At 50.2% G+C, this 21,734-nt stretch overlaps 2 protein-coding genes across 3 annotated transcripts; one reads left to right on the top strand and one right to left on the bottom strand.

Moving 5' to 3' along the window:
• Nucleotides 1-95: 95 nt before the first annotated feature.
• Nucleotides 96-5,715, bottom strand: Dh31 (diuretic hormone class 2). Its single transcript, XM_076801523.1, has 4 exons — nucleotides 5,462-5,715; nucleotides 2,290-2,410; nucleotides 1,358-1,462; nucleotides 96-1,271 (listed from the first exon to the last, which is right to left on the bottom strand). Exons 2-4 carry the CDS (start codon nucleotides 2,385-2,387, stop codon nucleotides 1,139-1,141), a joined length of 336 nt encoding a protein of 111 aa, XP_076657638.1. The 5' UTR covers nucleotides 2,388-2,410; nucleotides 5,462-5,715; the 3' UTR covers nucleotides 96-1,138.
• Nucleotides 5,716-14,025: 8,310 nt separating this feature from the next.
• LOC143361291 (uncharacterized) lies at nucleotides 14,026-21,384 on the top strand. Of its 2 annotated transcripts, XR_013083431.1 has the most exons (3): nucleotides 14,026-15,218; nucleotides 16,734-19,782; nucleotides 19,826-21,384. XR_013083431.1 is itself a non-coding variant. In XM_076800565.1 (2 exons), the coding sequence occupies exons 1-2, from the start codon at nucleotides 15,114-15,116 to the stop codon at nucleotides 18,447-18,449; spliced, it is 1,821 nt and encodes a 606-aa protein (XP_076656680.1). In that variant the 5' UTR covers nucleotides 14,026-15,113; the 3' UTR covers nucleotides 18,450-21,384. The 2 variants fall into 2 exon arrangements, 1 of the variants encoding a protein (XP_076656680.1); XM_076800565.1 differs by having other exon boundaries at nucleotides 16,734-21,384.
• Nucleotides 21,385-21,734: the final 350 nt, after the last annotated feature.

Here is a 21,734-nt window from a genome sequence, read left to right as displayed (position 1 = left end):
GTGAAACTCAACGCATAAGAACCGCGCACAGCGCAACTCGTGTCTTTCAATTAACCGTAACGATCGTTAGCTTTGCACTCGTTTGTTTGTCCGTTCGCAACGAAGACGATCCGAACAGCGGGTGCATGACATTTGCATTCGCATTCGCAACGAATCCGCGTACACTATGTACAATCCACATATGTACACGTATATGGAATATGAGCATGAAACAATACGCAATAACGTAGGAAAGGCTTTTTCCGATACATAGGAAAAACCGATCTAAAGTATAATTGAAAACGAATGGAACATGCGAACGTTGTTGCCGGCAACGTCGGATGTCGCGTAACGTTCGCGCTGGTTTCACAGTCGGAGAGAGAATCAACAGGTACTTACGACTGTGTACTCGCGTCGCTCGAATAGATAAAGGATAGTGGAGGAATATATTTCACACGTATATTTAAATTGCAATTAAACATTTAATTCTCGTGGTTAATTCGCCACACGTCGATTGTACAATGAAAGCGATGGGAGATCGCGGTGCGATGTCTGATGTGTAATGGCGCTACCAATGGAAACGAAACACATAGTCTGTGGGGTCTGCCACGTGGTGCATTATGCATACACACACATACACACTCTCTCTCACTCTCTCTTTCTCTCTCTTTCTCATGCTTTCGCACACGTGCTAACAGAAAAGGGTCTCTTTGGTACGATAATGACTAGAATGTAATGCGCAAACTGTATGCCGTGTCGCGAAAGTTGAAATTCAGAAGCAATAACAAACAAACGTCGGAGAGAAATTGTGAGAATGGCGTGACACATTGCAAACGAGTTTCCAATTACGACGGACTAGCACGCGCAAGGGAGATCTAACACGAAAGGTTGCTCGCAACCCGAATTGGAGAATCTATGCTAGGCCGGAGAACAAGAATGGGCTACGGTCGAGAACAATACGCATTGATATGCGCAGAGTACGTACAAGTTGCGAGTTGCGGGTTGCAGCATGGAGCGTACACGCGCATACGCGTCCATAAACGAGCAAAGACAAACTAGTTTACGAGTAACGAACGAACGAACGAACATTTACAAAGTTTGGGGGTGGAGATCTAGGCGGAGATCGGTGTCGCGATTCATCGAGCAAATCCATTTCGATTTAAGGCTGCTCGGAACGACGTCGCCGACCAGGTCCCCCAGCGTAATTTGCTGCCGCCAATCCCATCAGATGTTTCGCCGCTTGCGAGCCGCTAAAACCGCGGCTCAAACCCAGGTCCAGGCCGCGTTTGTTACTGAAAAATAATTTGTCGAATCGATCGATCAAGAATATCCGTGGTCCCGATTCGTACGACTCGCGATCGATTTCTTTCTCACTTACTTTTCCATGTCGGGATTACGCATTATCGTGCGTTCTAGTCGTTCGTAGAGATCCATAAGGGCTTCCGGATCTTCTATATTCTGTAAACTCCAATAGCTCTGTTGCCTGTCAAATTGAAACGATTCCCCCTTGAAAACTTTCCCACGGAAAACCGTGTCTTACAACAACATTTCATTCGACTTCTTTAATTTTATCTCTCCGTTGTATATTGCCTCATTAAGATGTTCCGAGCTCCACGGTTTACGGTCTTCACGCGTACACCGAAAAACCGATCCTACACCGACGCAGCGCGCAGCCAATGTATTTTCGATCGTTTGGAAAGTAGACGATCGTTTCGCGAATTGCACCAGACTCGGAGAAACATCTTAGCTGCGTTTACGAGACGATCGAATCTGTAACTCCTCCTCTCATTGGTATGCACGATTCTAGTAACGACGAGTCGTAACAATACCACTCTTTACTTTTCTCGGATACGAGGAACCAGTTCTCATTAAACGACGGCTCGTCAAATGAAACTGGGTTAAACTTTCTGACGCAGCCAGATGCGTCTTCGCGTTCACTTGCGTCTATACTCCGCACGTGTCCCTTTTTCTACTATTTCACGGTCTATCGCGGTCTTATTGCGTTTTCGTTTCCGTTGGCTATTCGACACTTTTTGCTTCTTCTTCCTACGAGTGTAGAATATTATTATGACACGTATTCGTGGATATGCTGCGCGCATAGAATAATTTTCAAGTGTAACTTTGAGCGCTCGAACCAATTAGAAATTCGAAATTGCGACATCGTTTACTGGAGACGTTTTCGGTGTAAAACCGCGTTGACCGCAAACAACGCGTAACTCTTCCCAATCATTTGGCCGATTACAAACGTACAGTGTAATAAGACCTAAGCGGAAGAACGGCGAATGGCGAATTTGTCAAGGAAAAACTTACGGTGCAGCTTGGGCTAATCGAGTCGATGAGACAACATGTCCCACCACCACCACTATCAGGCATATGGATAATGGTGTCAATCCTTGGTGCTGCTGCATTTTTGGCGGCGTAGGTTTTCGATCTGGAAACGAGACAAAATTTATGGAAGAAAATGTCTTGGCATAAAATTAGGTAATTTTCACTTGATCACGCGTACCGTCTTGGGCTACCGATTCTATCGACTGGTAAAATAAATGCTGACTAATGTAGGCTCATCGTTGCTATCTAATAATTGTGACATTTTCTGCTGCAGTTGAAAATACTCGGAAGCGCGATAAAAATCGAAATGGAGAAAGAAAAAGAAAAACCAGAAGAAGGAGGAGGAAGTAGAATAAGCGAAAAAGATTGCACGGAGTGCTGGCGCATTCGGAATACATATTGTTTCAGAATACTACTAGAGAAGAGTGGTGGTGACGTGTACTCGTATTCGAGCAGAGCGACTAACAAACTATTGAAGCCACGATTCAGAAAGGAGAGTTGCAAGCTTCGGCCGAGGTTGTGCAACGAGATGCAACAACTTTCGTCCGAAACGCGACAATTTTCACGTCGGCCAACTTGATTTTCAATCGCGACCGAAACAACAACGACCATTTCATCGCACGGTTTGGATTACAGCGACGCCTTTCAGTTTGCTATCAGTTTCGATATTCGTTGAATTGGCGTTTCATTGGTGCGGCAATCACGAGGCGCTTTGAGCGTACCGATTCGCCCGTAACGCGAAATAATTGGATTCGTCGTTTTCGATAATTGACGGTGAACGTTACTTCACGACGCGTGTTGTACTTGATTTTGTCAAGGACGATGAAAGCGAGGAGCTTTCGATCGTATGCTAAATTCTTCGCAATCCACATTCGCGTTCTTTTTATTTTTATCAATTTACACGTCGCAAGATTTATTTACAGTTTATTCACGCACTGTTCTTTCCGTTCCGGTCTCGTCTTTCTGTAGCGTTTGGTTATACTCGATCGTTGTTCAAATCTTATTCAGCAATTTGCGTTTCCCGTTTCCCCTTTTCCGTTTCCCGTTTTCCATTTTCCGTTTGCCGTTGCCCGTTTCTCATTTCCCGTTTCCTTCCCACCGCCATGGCTTGTCGCACATGGATGTTGTTCCGACGGATTCCGCGAGGAAACACGCGGAAAGACGAATTCGTTTAGGAAGGCACGAACCCCCGTCAAATTCGAATGCGATGAAGCAGCTGCGTCGCTTCTCGGTCTTGCAAATATTTCTTCGGGCATAGGAGCACGCACTTGTTGCGCGTGTCTATTCGAAACTTTGCGACAGATAAATCGTCGGATCATGAGAAAATGTTGGACTGGATGGTTCGAGAGAGAGAGAGAGAGAGAGAGATAGAGAGAGGAGAGAAAGAAATGGAAAAAGGTGGGTGGATAGTACAAGGGAAGGAATTTGGTGAAATACCGAGCATGAAGTTTGTTTGTTGGAGGATTCACGAGAAATTCTTTCGGGACGAAACGTCTGCGATTATTTCAGAGTAAAGTTTCCTCTTTAGAAAATGTTCTTTGATAAATCGTATCGCGTTGCGGACTGAAGCATCCACTTTGTTGGAAACGCTGCGTCGGTCGAAACCAAAGGTTACGGTTGCGAACTATCTCTGGAGAAACAGGCGAATTCGGATCGAGTTTACGCGACTTTTAGCGGTCGTGGTACGCGGTCGAGAAGCAATTCCCTTTTCCTCGATCGAAGAGATAGAACGGCTACCCCCGTGTTTACTTAATAACAGCAAAGCTTTTGCGCGTAATCCTTTTTCTATCGCGGAACCGATGCGCGACAACTTGGCGGCCGGATCGTCGCGTCGCGTCGCGTCGATTCGTTTGCGTGTCGCAAAAACGCGAAAGAAAATCACTCGTCTCGGAACGTGGATTAATTAACAGACGAACGCGAAGGACGCATTACGAGCAAAAAATTCAATAATCAGAAAATAAGAAAAATCGACTTTGTTTTTGGGTGGTTGATGCACGCGTTCAGCGGATTCATTCGGACGTAACGCTAGGTTTACAGGACCCGTAAAAATCGCGGATTCTAGAATTCTTAATTCACAATTGTCGAAATTGTAAAGATGCACGAATGAGAAATTATTCAACAAAATTATTTCGTAAAATGGCTAAAGATTTGGATAGACAGATTTTCGTCATTTTTATAAAGTAATGTGGAATAGGTATATTTAGTGACCCGTAAACCTAGCGTTAAGAGAGCGAAGGGTTGCCGATCGCAAACTGAAAAAATGGAACGCGGTGATCGGTACGTGCCAGAGCGGTGACGAGATGAGAATCGTTTCGATAATCGGCGCGGAGAGAATCAGAATCGTTTAGGTCCATTCGCGACCAACAGATTGACGGACGAGTCGGGAAAAGAGTTGGACGGCCATGTTGAAACAAGTGCGATAGACGCGATACGATGCGATGCAGGGGATAGATGTAGGCGTGAAATGGACACGATGGAACGAACGCGTTCGAGGAAAGGTCCGAAGGACTACGAGGAATTCTACGAGCAAGAACACGAGGATTCGCTGCACATAAGCCGATATTGGCACCGTGTTGCTTCACCCGGTAACGAACGCGCTCGACTCTGGCCTGGCTCTGTCGGTTTCACCGTTCGGAAATGTCCTGTATCGAACGAAACCGCGTGTCGGTGCAACGGTTAATTGTTTCGTCGCGAAACGAATGGTACGGACGTGTCGTGAATCGTTCCTGTCAAAATTGACAGAGCTTCTTGCGACCACTGTTCGACGTACCTCCCGTTTTCTTTTGTGTCGTTTTCGTTTTGTCTCGCTTCGTTCCGAGCTTATTGAAATCGATACACCCGGTGCAAATTGTTATTTCGTGTGTGTTCGCGAGTCAACGGAGCGTACGAAACACGGACAGGATTTTTCAGGTGTTTTATAAGCACGAACAATGGACGAGCAAGCAAGCTGATTCGACTCTAATGATTCTCGAACATAGACGGCGTACCGTTTCGCGGCGATCTCGAAATGGTAACCTCGATCACGGGATCGATCGGATTCTCGTTGTCAAGGGAAACGAACTTTAGGAATAAATTCTGTTCAACGTGGACAAGCGCGACGCGGAGAATGGATTCAATGAATAGGTTTTATAATTATTTGTGCACGTAGACTCACCTGATTGGGAATCGGCACTCGGAACGTCGGATTCGACAGACTAGGTGCCTCGACGAAGGGAAGCGCTGCTCTGCGAATCTGAACCCTTCGTTGCCGGTTTATATAAGCCGACGACTTTGCGGCACTCGCTTCATCCCCATCCCCACCCTGTTGTATCTAAACATTCTCGTCCAATCGAATGGACTCGTGTTCTACCCCATCCAAGCTTCCTACCACCAACCCCCTTGTACCGTCCCGGTAACCACCAACGAGCGTGACGCGAACTCGCCCGTACCCGGAGCCGTCGCCGTCGCCGTCTCTGTCGCCGTCCCTGCCGTCGCCGCCACCGCCGTCGTCATCCGCATCCTCGTCCTCGTCGTCCTCGTACACTCGAGAGATCCCAATCGCAATCCCACTGATCGGAGCTTCGAACGTAGACAAGAAATCATATTTTTGGTTGACCCATCCAGGGAGCGGATCGGATTAGATGGCAACCGAGAACCGTGGTGCTCTTATCCGCGCGACGCGTATCGTTCTCGCATTGTCGAAAGTTCGAACGACTTCTCGTTTCGGATGTCACTCCGTCTCATTGTTCGCGTTTATTTAGTTTGGCAACAAAAGCAACTTTGACTCCGGTTACGTAAAAGAAACGGACGCGGTCGGATTCGAGTCGATAGAGGGGAAAATGTGAACGCGTGTAAATACGTACATGAACGCGTAGGTGTAAGTAGAAGAACGTTTAAAGAAAAGAGGAACGGTCGGTTATTAGTCACGTTTGATTCGTCGATAATTCTATCGTAGAGACACGTAGTTCCGATTGAACGAAGCCGGGTCCATTAGGCGTGCAAACGTGGCTCGTGCTTGCATTCACGTGGTAACGGCTCGATGACAAGTTCCCTTGGCCAAGACACTCGCGAGTATTCGCTTATTTCTTGCGTACGTGAACGTAGACAATTGTAACATTGCGATCGTTGTCATCCCCGTCGTCCACGCGGGCTTTCGGACAGTTCCTAACTGCGAGACGATCGCTCACAAAGCTTTTGCTCGAGACAAAAGGAACGTCAACGACGAGTAGATATTATTTTTCGTGGTGACCCTGATAGGAAAAGAAAAAGAAAATTCTGCCGACAGAATTTTGTATCTAGCGTTTATTTAGACCCTCAGTGTCCGACCTGCCTAGTATGACCTGACCGTAATACAATGAATTCTCATTACGAGTCAGTGCCAATCTTACAATTTGGAGTCGGTGGAAGTACCCACACCACCGCGGTGAGGTGCCGAAACTCGAGAGCCGTCTCTCGAGCTATATGCAACATTGTATCGGAGAAAAACATTTTCTCAGTCTTCTTGTCACTATCGCTTAGTAATCATAGGCTTTTATAACTTGTAGACGGATATGACTCTTAGGTTTCGGTTAATGACTCGGCGACAACCTCAGATTTCGTCTAAGAGTCAGAAGAAGAGAATTCACTGTACCGCTACCAACGGAAAAAACTATTTACTTTCGCGATTATGCGCGTCGTAATTTTGATTTCGATTCAAATGTCGATTTCGAGGAAATCGTCGCAAAGAAATGTTCCGCGACGTCATCGAATCGTCCTTTCCTCCCTCGTGTCGCTCTCTCATAGCCTTGCCCATTTTTTGTCCGGATCGTTTGTAAGATCTCGAAACATCACCGCCATACTGCCGCTTACCGTGGCGCCTACGGAGTTCCCCCTATCTCGAAGCTGCGTCTGCCATTGTCGGCATGCAAATCACCTAATAGCCCATTTTAATAATGTCCATGAAATGGCGGTGGTCGCGCGAGACAAATAGCCGTATCGTACATAACGAGCTATAAACGACCGTATAAACCAACGGCTCGAGCGCGGTCTAAACGGTCTAAGCGGTCTAACCGATCTAAGGGATCTAAGCGGTCTAAGAGATCTAAGCGGTCACAGTGCCGGTGTAGTGCGATACGCGATACACGCACGGACACACGCGCCGCGTCGCGCGTCGAACGTCGAGCGTCGATCGAACAAGTGTCGTATCCACGCTACCGGCGGGTTCGCGGTTTCCGACACCCGTTTACGGGACATTTGGATCTCGGTACGGTTTTGTAACTCGCAAAAATCGAAATACAAAACGATTATTTGTTTCGCGCAGAGGCGACAGGGCTTCGAGGCAGGCGACTCGTGAAACGATGGATGTTGCAGAGGCAGAGATGCGGAAATTCGAGGGAACGAAGGGGCAAAACGAACAGGAGAAATAACGGAGCAAGAGCGTTGTCTGTTCGGCCGGCGAACCTTCTAATCGCTTCCGACTTTTTAAATCGATTGAAACGACGCGACGGTGTTCGCGGTCGCGTTGCTGTTAATCTCGTGAAATCGGTCGATTTATCGGTTCCCGATTTCTTCGGTTGCTGACGCAAGGGGCTCTTCGTAAGGAAAACGCGAGCTTTTGTCGGTGAAATGATTGTACGACGACAATCCCGTCGATTACTTTCGTCGCGGATTTTCGAACTCGACGGAACACGAATTTTCGCTAACAAACCCAACAGAATTTTTTGTCGCGAGCGAATCGAATGTCGTTCGACGCTGTACGACGATTCTTTTCCTCCCATCAATATACATATGTACATGTAGGTTGTGGCTACGCGGTGCCGAAATGTCGCGCGTCACCACCACGTCCGTGTCCACGTCGCGTCAGGAAAAATGATACCGTTAGGCGCTAAAACGAAATACCACCGCCGGTTTTATGGAATATTTGTCGAGTCGTAAACTAGAAATCAATCTGTTACGGGTGGTGCAGTCGTCGATACGTTTATTCGCGATCTTTTGAATCGACGCGACGCGACCTGACGCGACGGGGATGTTATATATCTACAAGTTAGAGCTAAATTTCGTTGCTCGTTTCAACATGTTTTACCGATATTGGAATCGATATCGAGGATTTCCACGTGTTAGCGATTCCCTTGCGAGAACAGTTCGACACCAGTTTGAGCGATCGAGACCGGTTCCTCGTGAAATCAGTTAACTCTTATTAGCTCGGTCGCAGTTGAGTCTCCGAGGTAGCGCGTCCCCCGGGGAAACGGAAAACGGACCAACGATTTTCCAAGCTCCGATCTACCGAGTAGAAACTAATCGATTAGAAATTTCCGAGAGCCGAGAGCTGTCCGATTAATTCAATCTTTGCTACATCCTACCTCTGAATCTCTACTTTTTTTTTTCGCATTGCTCGATAAACTGAGCGTCGTGTTCCGTGATACGTGTTACGTGTTACACCCTCCAGTTGGCGCATACGCGTTTTCGAAGAACGGGTACGGTGCATCCGCGTGGCATTCCCGTCTTGTAATTAGAATTTATCGTTTTTGTACTCGATCGAGTGTAGACGATCTTGCGCGGTCGAACGGAAGGGAAATCGAGTAGGTAGGTGCACGTATCTCGTAACTAACGTGAAGAGTGCGCGTCCTGCTAACGCGAATCGACTTAACGTTCATCGTCGCGAAGGTATGGTTGCCGTTGTTGCCGCATCTATTCCGCATCCGATATTACATATAATTGCGATTACGCGCACCTTTTGATAAAATGCTCTCAAGCTGAACAGCGTCGACGTATCGACAGATACGCGCACGCTCTGCCATGGCCTCAAGAAAAAAAAAATCAATCGTTAAAATGCTCGTTATTCGCTGGAAACGCGAAATTGACCGTTCGCTAAAACCCGACCGCCGCTTTTATCCTCGATAATGAATTTCGATACGTAACGCGCGCGAATATAGTCCGAATAAACCTTACGACGCGTAAATGTTGTTGTTCAAGCCGTATTTACCTTCTACGAACGTTTATTTCACGGTTTTTCGATAATCGAGTCTGCGTAAACGTCGACCCATTTGTAATCTGCTTACGAGCTCGAGGAAGAACCTCGGAACATCGGCAGGGAAAAAAAAGCATCCGACGATAAAGATGGGCCGCGGTGCATTGCTATTCGGATGAAAAAAGAGAGCATGACAACGTACGGTCGCAGAGAAATGCGTAAGAACGCCCCATTTCGGCGCCGATAACTTATCCTCCAATGATGCGTAGAAACCTGCATTATCGACCGACGGTACGTGTTCGGAAACACACCGACGGGGCAACGAGTCGCGACGCGCGGAAGTTCCTTGAGACTCGATAAGAGAAAAATCATTATATCAACCATAAAAGTCCGTAGTTCCGTTTGTTTTCGTAAACTCGAATCGTTTATAGGAGTATCGCGTAAAGATGTATGTATCCGACCTGGTTGATCAAATATGTCGATACCGGAGTTCAACTATGATTCAACGAATTACTTTTACCGGCAAAATGAACGCGCGCACCTATCGATCGCAAAAAAAGGAAAGATTCGCAATATCGACGCCACGCAACGTACCGGCACGCGTGACGCGCGAAAATTTTTAAATTCTCTATTCAAATTAAGATCGACGGGAAAACTCGTTGACATTACCTTCGGAACGAACGTTTCTAATCGCATTCCTTGCATTTCGCGTAACTTGCTGGTTTCCCCTGTAGCCTCGCGTTGCATCGTGTTGTTTTGAAAAAGAAAAAAGTTGCATTTATCGGGGTACCCGCAGCCGCAGCCCAGCCGGTCTTGTCCTTGCAGCGATCGGTTCGATCATTACCGAATCGTTCGAAACAGCGAATCTGGCGATCTGGTAGTTTCTAGCGATTTCAGGATTCGTTTCGAAGGGCACACGGAATATTTCGCCACAAGCGATTCGAATGCGTTGACTTGGAGTCTGTGGTTCTCGAGCACTCGATACGTTTTGTTCAAAGTTCGCATGGACGACGCGTCCCGCGTTGTGCGTCGGGACGTCGGTGCGTCGACGCATCGGCTCGGGGCGAAGCAAAGCGGGATGGTTGAACCGCTGCGCTGCGCGCTTTACGGTTACTCGTGCAGGTGTATCATCGTCGGCAGCCCGCACCTGTCCGATCTTTCGTATAAACCGATGAAATGTACTTTCCATCCGGTTTCCTGCACTTGAACGCAAAGAAATTCGTCTTGTTTCAAATATTTGTGGATCTCCGTTCGCGTTTTAGCTGCTCGGACGGAGACGGTCCAAACGATCGATGGACTACGCGAATACGAATACGAACATGTGCATCGTCGACGAATTTCGTGTTGATTTCCGCGTGGTTGCCGGGTAATTGAAAATTTGTCCCGAGTCGTTCTGTTCGCGTTGCTTCCTTGCTTATTCCAGCAACTAGTTATCCAGTCAGCTACTGGTTACCTACCAACCTACCTACCTACCTACCTACCAAGCCGGTTATCTGTCTATCTAGCTACCCACCTACCTATCTGCCTACCTATACCTACCTACCTACCTACCTACCTACCTATGCCCACCTATTATCTAGCCAAGTCGCCACCGACCGCTCCGCGTGTCCGTCCATCTACCCACTGTCAGCTTTACGCACGATTCCGTCGAGCGTACGACCGAGTCGGTAAGCGAACGCGAGGAGATTTTCCGAATAACAAACGATCGAAGTCATTTTGGCGTACACGACTTTACGAGGATCGAGGACGTAGGGCTATCGAGAATCGACGAGATCGGAGACGAGGACGGAGTACTCGAGGATGGACGAGCAGGAAGAACGCTTAGCGTGGCTGGCGCGAAATAGCCGGATACGTAAAATCATTGTCCCTTGACTTCTGTACCGTGACGGAGCGCGTCTCGCCGTGGCGACTGCGAAAATTGTCTTGAAATCATCTCGCGATGTTTCTCTGAGAATCCAGGAGGAACGACGTCGAAAACGTTGCTGCTGGTGTTCCCAGTAGCGCGTTCGTCGGTTCGGTATCGTTCGAGTTCGAAGATGGTTTCGCGTTGCACGTTTGCATCGCGGGTCGAGTGCGTCGAGCGTATCGAGTAACTAGCACGGCCGAGCGTGGCAATTAGAGGAAGAAGGAGAATTACCGATACGTATACAAAACGTTGTACCATTGCCCTGGTGCACGTTGCCTGCTGTCCGCCGCCCGTTACCCGCCACCTCCTGCCTCCAGCCCGCTGCCCGCTGCCCGCGCGTACATAGCAATACGCGTACACGCGAGCGGCGATACGACGACAGGTGAAGTACACAGCTGCTGTTGGACAGCTGGACCGATATCCGTTTCCACGTACATTCCATCGATAAGTTGTTCGCGGTCGTAAGATTCGATGCGTTGCGCCGTGTCGCCTCGCCTCGCCTCGCCTCGCCTCGCCTCCTGTTGCTTCGCTCCGCCCCTCTACGCCTCTCCTCGCCTTGCATCGGTTCTTGAGGAGTCGAGCGATTGCCGATTCTAGCCCTAATCATCGCACACGATCGAGATCGCGCGTTCCTGAAATTTTTATTCTCGTTGCTGGTTCGATCGGTTGACGTCGAAAACGCGGCAGACACGAATGGAACGAAGCGCAGCGCGACGCGACGGCTCGAAACGGAAGAAAACACCTGCTCTGGTTCTCCGTTCGACCACATCCTTCCTCCGGGCAAAGTCTCAAGTTGGAGGCCCGAGCAAGCCCGTACCGGTGGTTCGGGTTCGAGAGTCTCGTCGTCGAGTATTCCGACCAGCCGATACGATTCGGATACAGAACCGGCGGAGGCTCTCCGCGTATGGGAGACCGTAAGTCGCGTCATGCGCGCTTGTTGTCCGCAATAACGCGCGTATTCGAGAGTACACGCGCACACGAGTATGAATTAGTATGGAGACTGCGGGCCTCTCGAAAACCTTCGAGACCGGATCGGTTTTCGTTCGGTTCTCACGCATCGGGGTACGTCTTCCGGCAGACATTCGAGCGTGTCTCGCCGTTCTCGATCGCGTTTCTCCGTTCTCGCGAGAACATTCGCGGTCGAATCGTTTCTTCTGTGTGCGACGCGCCACATGACCACGAAATCGCGTTTCCGTCGACAACGGTACGTCGTCGAGAATCGTGTCAGACGCCCCAGGTTTCGATGGAAATTTTGCGATGTTAACGGACGCGACGGTTCGCGCGGAGTTTTACGAGAGCAGAGACACACGAGTGTCTCGCGGTAGGAAATGGCGACGCGACGATCCTCTGTACGCGAGTCTCGATTCCCGGAAAAGCGCCTGTGCACATGGATGTCCGCACGTTCCGCATAGTGCACGGGAATTACGCGACGATACGCGCAAATCGAGTCGCGAGTCGCGCGATACGCTGACTCAGACGGGTGAAATGCAGCGCGGGTGTTCGGCGATAGTCGTGGTCGTAGACCGAGTGAGCGCACGAACCGGTCGTTTCGCAACCTATCGCTATTTAGAAGAGTGGGCGGTCGATTTTTCTTGTTGGCACCCCCACCCGCCGAAACCTCCCCAGAACGTCGGCTGGACGAGCGTCGCTCGCGGCAAGAGGAACACGCAAAGAGTAATCGGTTATCCGCGATCGATCCCCGGATTATCGCTGGCAACGGTTGCAACCGAACGATCGCGGTTTCCTAATCGGCGAATCGAGCCCGAGCTCGCGAGAAGCGGAACGAAAAGGGACACGCAGGCTTGCTTGCTCTGGGAGCGTCTTTCCGGGACACGGAGCTCGTCGTCCCGTGTGTTTGCTAGGCCGTTTGGACCGCGCGGAACACGATTGCGTCGACTAGGACACCGTTGCCGTAAATAAATACATACGATCGAGCGCGAACGTTTAGTATTCTCGTGCTGCAGGTAGCATCCGGTTAAGCGGCGACAGCCGCACCCACCGATCGAGCGTACAACGTTTATTCCGTCGTCTCTGGAACGATTCTATTTAACTCTCGATGGAAGCAGTCCTTGAAAATCGGAGGATAAGCAACGAACAAGGATTTCGCTGATTCGAATGCGCGCGACGCTGTTCGACGCGAAACGCGAATCAACCTGGCCATGCGATCTCCCGACTCGCGTCTGTTTGTCGAAAAACAAAATTTATTGAGCGCATCGGTATCGGCATCGGTATCGGTATCGGTATCGGTATCGGTAATGCATCACGATCGAGATAATCGCGCAGACGATCACGACTACGATAAAATCCCACGAAAGATCGGGATAATTCGATCGCGATACAGCGCACTCGGACTCGCGATTCGACGAGAAAGGGGAGCGGGAGATTGGGAAGGGGAAACTAGGACGAAGGGGGATGCGAGGAGACGGAGAAGGAGACAGGAAGAAGCAAGGTAGGATGGATGGAGGGGGATCGAAGCAGAACGATTTAAATATGACCTTGAACGACTGCAGACGCAAAGAGAAAATATTTCGCGAGTTCGTGAACGATACCGGTCGATCTGCGGCTTGTTTGTTGATGTTTTTTTTTTTTACGCAAGAAAAATTCTGTTACGGAATATGCTCGCGAGGGGAAAGTTTCGCGAGAAACTTGTACGCTCGCGATTCGAAAATTCGAGGTTCGACGACGCGACACGTGCTTCGGGAAAACCGTCTTACACGTTAACGTTTTGTTTTCTTCTGTCGAACGCGTACACGAAAACAGATCGTGTGTAGACGTTTGCAAATGGTCATGTAGGTGTGCAGAGAGGGTGATGGACGATGGGTTGCGGCGGGGTGCGACGGGATATGCGGTGGGATGCGGTGGGATGCGATGGGATGCGGTGCGATACGGCGGGGTGCGGGAATCGGGAAAGGCAAAGGAGGGATAAAGAGAGGGTGAGTGAGAAAGGAGAAGAGAGGGAGAGGGAAAGAAGAAAGAAGAAAGAGAAAAGAGAAGAACGGTGGAAGGTTTCGGGGTTGAAGAGGGAGGAAAGAAGGAGCGCGTCGGGATTGGCTGGAGAGCAGCGTGTTTACGCGAGACAGTGGGGATACGCGGTGTCTCAGCTGAGCGCAGTTGTATAGAGGTAGCCAGTTGATCGAGAGGGCGAGTTAGTAGCGAGTGAGCGCTCCTCGAGCGAGCGTCGTTGCGTCGGTGCGTCGTCGAGCGATAATGACATCTCGTGATCGACGAGCGATCGTCGGACCCTGAGAATCGTGTGTACGCGGATCAAAAGCGCGTGGTCACGCGCGTAAATACTACATATTTAGCCGCGATTTAGCCGGCACAGTTCGGTGTACAGCTCGCGTGCACAGCGTGTATGTAGGCGTGCGAACGCTAACGCGAACGCGCTTCGATTCTACCCAACTGGCCGACAACCAACAGCCAACAGCGCGCACGGAGCGGATCTCTGTATTGGTACAGCAGCTCGGTTCGGTTCTCTCTCGTGTTTTTCGATCGTCCAAAGCGAGGAAGTTTTGCTAGCGCGTGTTCTCGTCTTGGTCGAACCACGAGCGACCGTGTAGCACGCGCGTCAGTCGCTTCGTTGGATCTCATCCGACTGCCGTTGCCGTTGTCGCTGCCGCTGCCACTGCCATTGCCATTGTTGTTGTTGTTGTCACGGCCGATGAGTTGTCATCACTGCCTTTCGCACATTCATTCATCGTGCACGCGTGGAACGGCCGTCGAATCCAACCAGCAAAAAGGGTTTGCACGAGTAAACAAGGAGAAACGGAAACACCATCCGGTGGGACAACGCATACGCCGCCCGGATAGTTGGAAGCGACACGAAAATATCGGATCGTTCGAGTTTCAGTTTCGAGATTCGCGGTACGCGGAGACGCAGGACTAAACGGGACGGGAGATTACGTCTTCGGAAAACAGTGTACACAGTGGTAAAGTGAGGTGTTTGAGAGTTTTGCACGAATCGAAAAGTCGAAAATGGTGCCGCAACAGCAAGATAGTCCCACCAGTTCGGGGATACCTATGTTCGGATCGCTGCTCGTGGATAAAAATTCAGCGACGCCCTACTCGGATGCTACGCAGGTAGCTGTTGTTCCCTATTTTTCTTTTTCTTTTCTTCCGTTCGAATTTGACGCGCGATCCGTCGCTGTCGCTGTCGCAATCCCGTTCGATACGGGACACGAGGCGCGGATCATCGGGAGATCTCGAGCTGACGTCGAAGACGAAGCGTCGTCGCGTGGTCGCCTCGTCCCGACGCAGAAAACATGACGCGGAACGGAGATACGCGCGGCGTTCGTGGAAATCGCGCTAAACGCAATCGCCGTCACGGTTTCGATTTTTTTTTTCTCTCTCTCTCTCTCTCTTTCTCCTGCGGTTCGGCCGTCGAAAACTAGGTTCGATCGGTGGTCGCTTTCGGGAAACGTGTCCTCGACCGACAAACTTTTCCGTGGCATGCATCTTCGCCGATCTATTTATTTCGGTTACGAAGAAACGTGGTCGTACGAAGAACCGATTATTTTTGTCCTTGGTTCGTTCTTCTTTGCCGTACCGACGTTCGTTTACAATCTCCTCGGCGGTGTTGCTCGGGTTTTTCTCGACAACGGAGAATTAGTATACATAGTAACCAATACCGATAAGCCGAAAGAGAAACGTCGCGGACGTTCGCGAGCGTAAGATTTCGTCGAGCGACGATCGCCTCGAACTTTAAACTCGATTTCCCATCGTACGATGCGCGCGTTACGATCGAATCCGCCTTCGCGTTTCGAAACGTTCGATCGGTCGCGGGAGAGTCAATTTTTAACGATCCTCGATATCTCGCGAGGTGTCCGACCGTTGGAATCGTAACGGTAATTTGCTCTTTCGCTTCTCGAAGGTCAGTTGAAACGCGTTTTTCGCAACAACGCCGTTCAATTTCAGTCGCTCGAACGAGCACTTTCTATTCGGTGAATCGACGCGTTGCTTCGTTGCACCTGTTGCGGACGCGGGATGAGATAACCAACGCGAGAACCGTGGAACTGTAATTCGCGTTTTAAAATTACGCGGAACCACCGCGCCCGCTCGTCCCCGATTCCCCACGAATCTTTTCCAGAGACAGGGGAATCGATTTTCTCGCAGCGCAGCGGTTAAAACTCTCGAAGCGAGCGCATAATGTCCGAGCAAAGTTCTCGGATTCGTTTGCAATTCTTCCGACAATCGTCCGATCGTCTTCACAACGACAAGAAGCAACTCGACGATCGTTGTCGCTGTCGCGGTCGCACCTTCCTAACCCACATCCAGTCTTTCGATTTCCACTCGAACGCGAGCCGAGTAATCATCGAGATCTAAAAGTATAATGGCCAGGGAGTGCGTGCCATCCATCGGCGCGTGTACCGCTCGACGCATACCGCAGTCCAATAAGCAACGGAAATTGCGTGTTCGCCGAGAGCGAAACAACTCTCCGGTTCCGAAATTCGATTCGCGGCAACGATTCGACGCGGCGATAGCAAAAGAGACAGCGGGGCGAGGGCGACTGCGAGCGAAAAGCGCGAACGGAAAAGAGAATATGTAGAATGTTGTTGTGTCGCGCATAATTCGAGACGAGTCCTTGTTCTGTTTCAGACGAAGAAGAACAACCCGAATCACATAAAGAGGCCGATGAACGCGTTCATGGTGTGGTCGCAGATCGAACGAAGAAAGATATGCGAGATTCAGCCGGACATGCACAACGCGGAAATCAGCAAGCGTCTCGGTAGACGATGGAAAACGTTGGACGAGGCGGAGAGGAGACCGTTCATCGAGGAAGCGGAGAGGCTGAGGCAGCTGCACATGATGGAATATCCGGATTACAAGTACCGGCCGAGAAAGAAAACCTCGAAGCCGACCGCCTCCGCCAGTCCGAAGTCCAAGGAAGGGGGAAAGAAGTCGAGGAAATCGTCGTCGATCTCGAGCAGCGTCGTTCCGTCGAGTCTGAGCCTGTCCGCGACGAAAGGTCTGGGACAGGCGCGCAACGATACCAACAACAACATGCAAACGAGCGGCGGCGGTAGCGCTGGGATGGTGGTTGGCGCGACGGTCAAGAGATTGCAACCGCAATCGAATGGTAGCAAGCCAGTTTCTCGATTGAAGGTCAGATTGGCGCTGGACAAGCGACCTCCGCTCGATTACACTCCTACCCCTCCGATCGTCACCGCCAAGATACCGAGCAGTCCTTCCTGCGTCGCGCCCGATTCTCCCGAGTCCGCCAGCTTCTACGAAGACAGTTTCCTCGATTGCGGCACGTCTGTACGACTGACCTCCGGCGTTGCCTCCGTCTCTGCTTCTGCCTCCGCTTCTTCTGCCTCTTCCTCTGCCTCTACATCTGCCTCCTCTGCTTCCTCTGCCTCTGTTTCTACCGCCAGCAGCTCCGGTTCGTCCGCCGCAGCGATCGCAGCCGAGATCACAGCCGACATCACCGCCGAGATCAAGCGAGAGGCCAATCTAGAGATGGATTACGAGGCAACCTTCGAACCGAAGGACCGACTTCTTTCGTCCGTCGGTCGTGCGGTGGTCGGAAGCTCGAGTCTGGCCAGCAACGCGACGGTTAACTTCTCCTCTTCCGTCGAAGAGATGACCGGTCTGATCTCGGAACGAAGCTTTCGCGATCGAACGTCCTGCCGTCTCGGACGTTCTTCCAGTTACTTGGTGAAGGAGGAACCGGCCGAATTGGAAACGGAAATGGACATGGATATGGACATGGACATGGACATGGATGCAGAACCGGATACGGAAGCGTTGTCGCCGGTGTCGCTCGCCGATTCGTCGGACCACGCGTCCACTTGTTCTCTCTCCGTACCCGTACCCGTACCCGTACCCGTCTCGGTCACGGTGTCCACGGTCAAGACAACGATTCCCGCCGGTCTCCCCTCGATGTCGACCAGTTCGAGGAGTCCGTCGACGGCAGCGTCCGCGTCCGCGTCGGCGTCGGCGTCGGCGTCGGCGTCGGCGCCGCACGAGCTCGTCAACGGTATATCCAGCCGCGGTTCGATCGACGACGGTTGCACGACGGACGCCGCGACCACCGTCGCCACCGCGACCGCGACCGCTACCGCGCTGATCAAGCTCGAAGAGTCCCAAAACAATCCCAGTCTAGCAGATCTGTACTCGTTGACGGATCTTTTGCAGATACAGCCGTCCGACTTCAAGATCGATCTCGACATGGAAACTATAACCACCGACCTAGACACGTTCGAGACCGCCAGCTCGAGCAGCGGTTCGCACTTCGAGTTCTCCTGCACGCCCGACGTAACGGACATGTTGTCGACGATCGGCGTCGGCAACGACTGGGTCACCTTTTGAAAAGAAGAGAACAATCGGATCGCTAGCCGGTCTCGATACGGCGGACGTGAACGAGAACGCGAAACGCAAGCACGCACGCACGCGCACTCTTTATCTTTGCATAGCCCATTTCGTTTTTCGATTCTCGTTATCGCGGCGATACCTCGACCGACTATCACCGACACCCTCCGCCGCGTACGTAGTCGCGTAGAGAAACAATCTCGAATTCCGACGACGGGTCTGCCTGCCTGCCTGCCTGCTGCGATACCTACAATCGTCGCGACGGAACATCTACCGTTCGGATTCGGTAAACGACGCGAGTCTCTTTGTACATCTACTGTAGCATATTAGGATTACTATCTTTTTTTACTGTATAATTTAACTCTAAGAGATGAACCCGTTTAACGAACGATCTCCGATCGTTGCGAGCCAGATCGATCGTTCTTCGATGTGAATATCCGTAGATGCATGAGTAGTAATATATATGTATACGTACACGTACACGTACACCTATCAATGTATACAGATATGTATACACATACGATACTTTGAAACACATACATACATATGTACACACGTACATACATATGTACACACATACACATGTACACACATACATACATGCGTACGTACGTCGTGCGTACGCGTACATGAAAAAAAAAAAACAGAAATACACGGTGTCACCAAGCAGCATCGGACGAAACCCGCTGTATTTGTTGACATTGTTGCTTCGTCGACCGATACTCTCGAAAGTTCCGTGGCGAGTGCGCATCGGATCGAACAGCCGACGACCAAGAGAAGCGAAAAACGAAAATACACTACACTATACCACACTACAGTACAGTACAGTGCAGTACAGTACAGTACAGTACGCGCCACGCCACGATATACGTGCTTGGTTCCCCCGTTCGTTGGTCCAATGCTATCGTCCGATCTACGATCTCTGTCCCCACGAAACACCATACCAAACGCCGAAACGAACATCTGCGTATAATATCAAACGTTTGATCTCATCTTTCTTTTACCTTTAAACTAGTTGTTGCTCGTAACGTTGAACGTAACGTTTGTCCTGCGCGAAGACGCGTGTTCGTTTCGAGTCGACGAAACGCCCCGCCGTCGTCGACGTCGACGTCGACGTCGACGTTGACGGTCGTTCTTCGTGAAAAACCGAACTGTCACGCGAATAGTGTCCGAGCGAAAATTACGCGGTTCCACTGCCAGCTTGCTTCGGAACGTACGCACGCACCGATGCTCCCCCTCTCTTCTTTTCGTCCCTTTCGACAGCGAAAGTTGCTCATCCTTGATTGTCAACCGTTACCGTACGAGAGACGTTTTTATTCTTCCGTTCGATCTCGTAGATTTCTTCGGAAGATCTGGTCGTCGTTCGACGATACGAGTTCGATCGTTCGTCCCGTTTTCATCGGTTCGAGACTCGAAAGCGAAAGAAAGAAAAAGAAAAAAAAAGAAAAAAGTCGCGCGAATTAGAATTTTCGAAGATCGCCGCTCGGTTCATCGACGACTCGATCTCTCACGAGTTTTTTCACCGGAGGAATCGAACTCGTTCGAGTGGACCAACCCAAGCACCGTGCCGAGAACCAAAGTAGAAAAACCCCCCCTTACGACTAAATAGGCTGTGAATACTTTTCGGTCGACGGATCCGTTGGATCGATCGATCGATCGATGACTTTTTCGAAGATTACGCGAAAGAATTGCGCTCGAGTCGTCCGTGACCGTGCTCGATCGACCGAGACACCGACCATACTCCAACGAATAGTACCTATTGTATAATACGTACCGTGTAATAGAACGGACAGAGATATTATGGTTCGGCAAACGCCCCCAATCGGGACGGAGACGCGTTCGTCGACGAGTTTCCTCGAAACTTGAACATTTTTGTCGCTCGAGTAACCCAACGAGCTCCGACGCGCGATTTTTCACACGATGCGATGCGATTGTATAATCCATTCTGTTTACTCTGTACTCGTCCCAAATGCCTAGCCGATAAAAGTCCCAGAACTATCCCCGCTGCCGCGGGGTATACCCCGTGAGGGACCCGGAAGCTCGAAGGTCGCGTGCATCAAAGAACCGTATCCCCTGGTCGATACATGTCCGTGGCTAGACCGGTGTTTTGGACATAGATCGAGTAAGCACCGTGCACGTGTCTCGAACAGTGAAAAATCGCGTGTCCGAGAGTTCGTAATTTCTTTATAGGTCCGAATTCGGTAGAAATAAAGGAACACACCAAAGTGCAATATAAAACGCAACGCGTACACGCGTACATATTCGTGAATACCGATTGTCGTAAACTGCCGAGATTGCGCGCGAACACAAGGGACGAAGAACGTACGAAAGCGTGTACCAAGGTGTTATCGTGTAACGATTCTACAAAACTGCGATGGTATTTTTTCACCTGCGATTTTCTATGTATATGCGAAACGAGAGAACGCCGTTATCAAGATGACCAATGGAAGTTGGCCAATATTTTTCCACCGATATAATTAGACCGCGCGAGGCCTTTGGAGAGACGGTCGTCGATCAACGTGTTCGCTCGAAATCGTCTCGTTCGATACTCCTTCGTTCCCAGTCTTTTCCGAGCCTTTTCTACATTTTTACCGCCGCACATGGGCGAATCCGTAGCGCGCGCGCCCGCGCGCGTTTTCGAGCGAAACGATGCGCAAGCGTCCCCAAAATTCAACGAGCATCGAAACACGAGCGTCGAAGACTTTCGGTGAAGAACCGAGCGACCACGCGTCCGTGCTATGTACATGTATCTCGTAGATTGTAAGTTTCCTTTATAAAAGATAGTGGAATTAATCGCGCTAACAAGTTTATACTCGTAACGACTGTACATTTGTATTTAGCTCTTTGTTTATAATACTTATTACCTTGTTATCAAGTATTCGATTTATATAATTTTTTTATCGAACTTATTAAAAAATATTTAAAAACGACCAAACGTGTGTTGTGTTCGATTGGATCGGAGCTACATTTCTTCGTGTCTTGTCCTCGATCTTTCCGACGCTTTGTTCGCGGCGATTCACCCGACGGCTGAGAAACGTCGACGTTCAGAATTTTTCCTACGAATCACCCGCGAACGAGACCGAGCCGAGTTTTTCTTATTTCCGAGCTGCCACCGCGTTCCCGCTGCAGGATTTCGGATCGTTCGGATTCGATATCCGCTCGGACAGCGGCGAGCCATCGCGCTTGAACGCGAGCGCGATATGCAACCGCTTCGCGCGGACAGAGCAGCGGTGCCGAGTTCCGTCGTAAAATAATCGCTCAAGGTCCGCGGTGGCGTTGCACCCA

This window comes from Halictus rubicundus, chromosome 15 (assembly GCF_050948215.1).
Source record: "Halictus rubicundus isolate RS-2024b chromosome 15, iyHalRubi1_principal, whole genome shotgun sequence".
Classification (NCBI taxonomy): domain Eukaryota; kingdom Metazoa; phylum Arthropoda; class Insecta; order Hymenoptera; family Halictidae; genus Halictus; species Halictus rubicundus.
This window is presented reverse-complemented; position numbering and strand designations above follow the sequence as displayed.

What these genes read in the sequence shown, in the direction of transcription:
- Dh31 (XM_076801523.1), bottom strand. Translation starts at nt 2,387, where the DNA reads ATGCAGCAGCACCAAGGATTGACACCATTATCCATATGCCTGATAGTG. An exon ending in CGATTAGCCCAAGCTGCACC is followed by an intron (nt 1,463 to 2,289) that starts GTAAGTTTTTCC and finishes TCAATTTGACAG; the next exon opens with GCAACAGAGCTATTGGAGTT. An exon ending in CGTAATCCCGACATGGAAAA is followed by an intron (nt 1,272 to 1,357) that starts GTAAGTGAGAAA and finishes ATTATTTTTCAG; the next exon opens with TAACAAACGCGGCCTGGACC.
- LOC143361291 (XM_076800565.1), top strand. Translation starts at nt 15,114, where the DNA reads ATGGTGCCGCAACAGCAAGATAGTCCCACCAGTTCGGGGATACCTATG. An exon ending in CCTACTCGGATGCTACGCAG is followed by an intron (nt 15,219 to 16,733) that starts GTAGCTGTTGTT and finishes GTTCTGTTTCAG; the next exon opens with ACGAAGAAGAACAACCCGAA.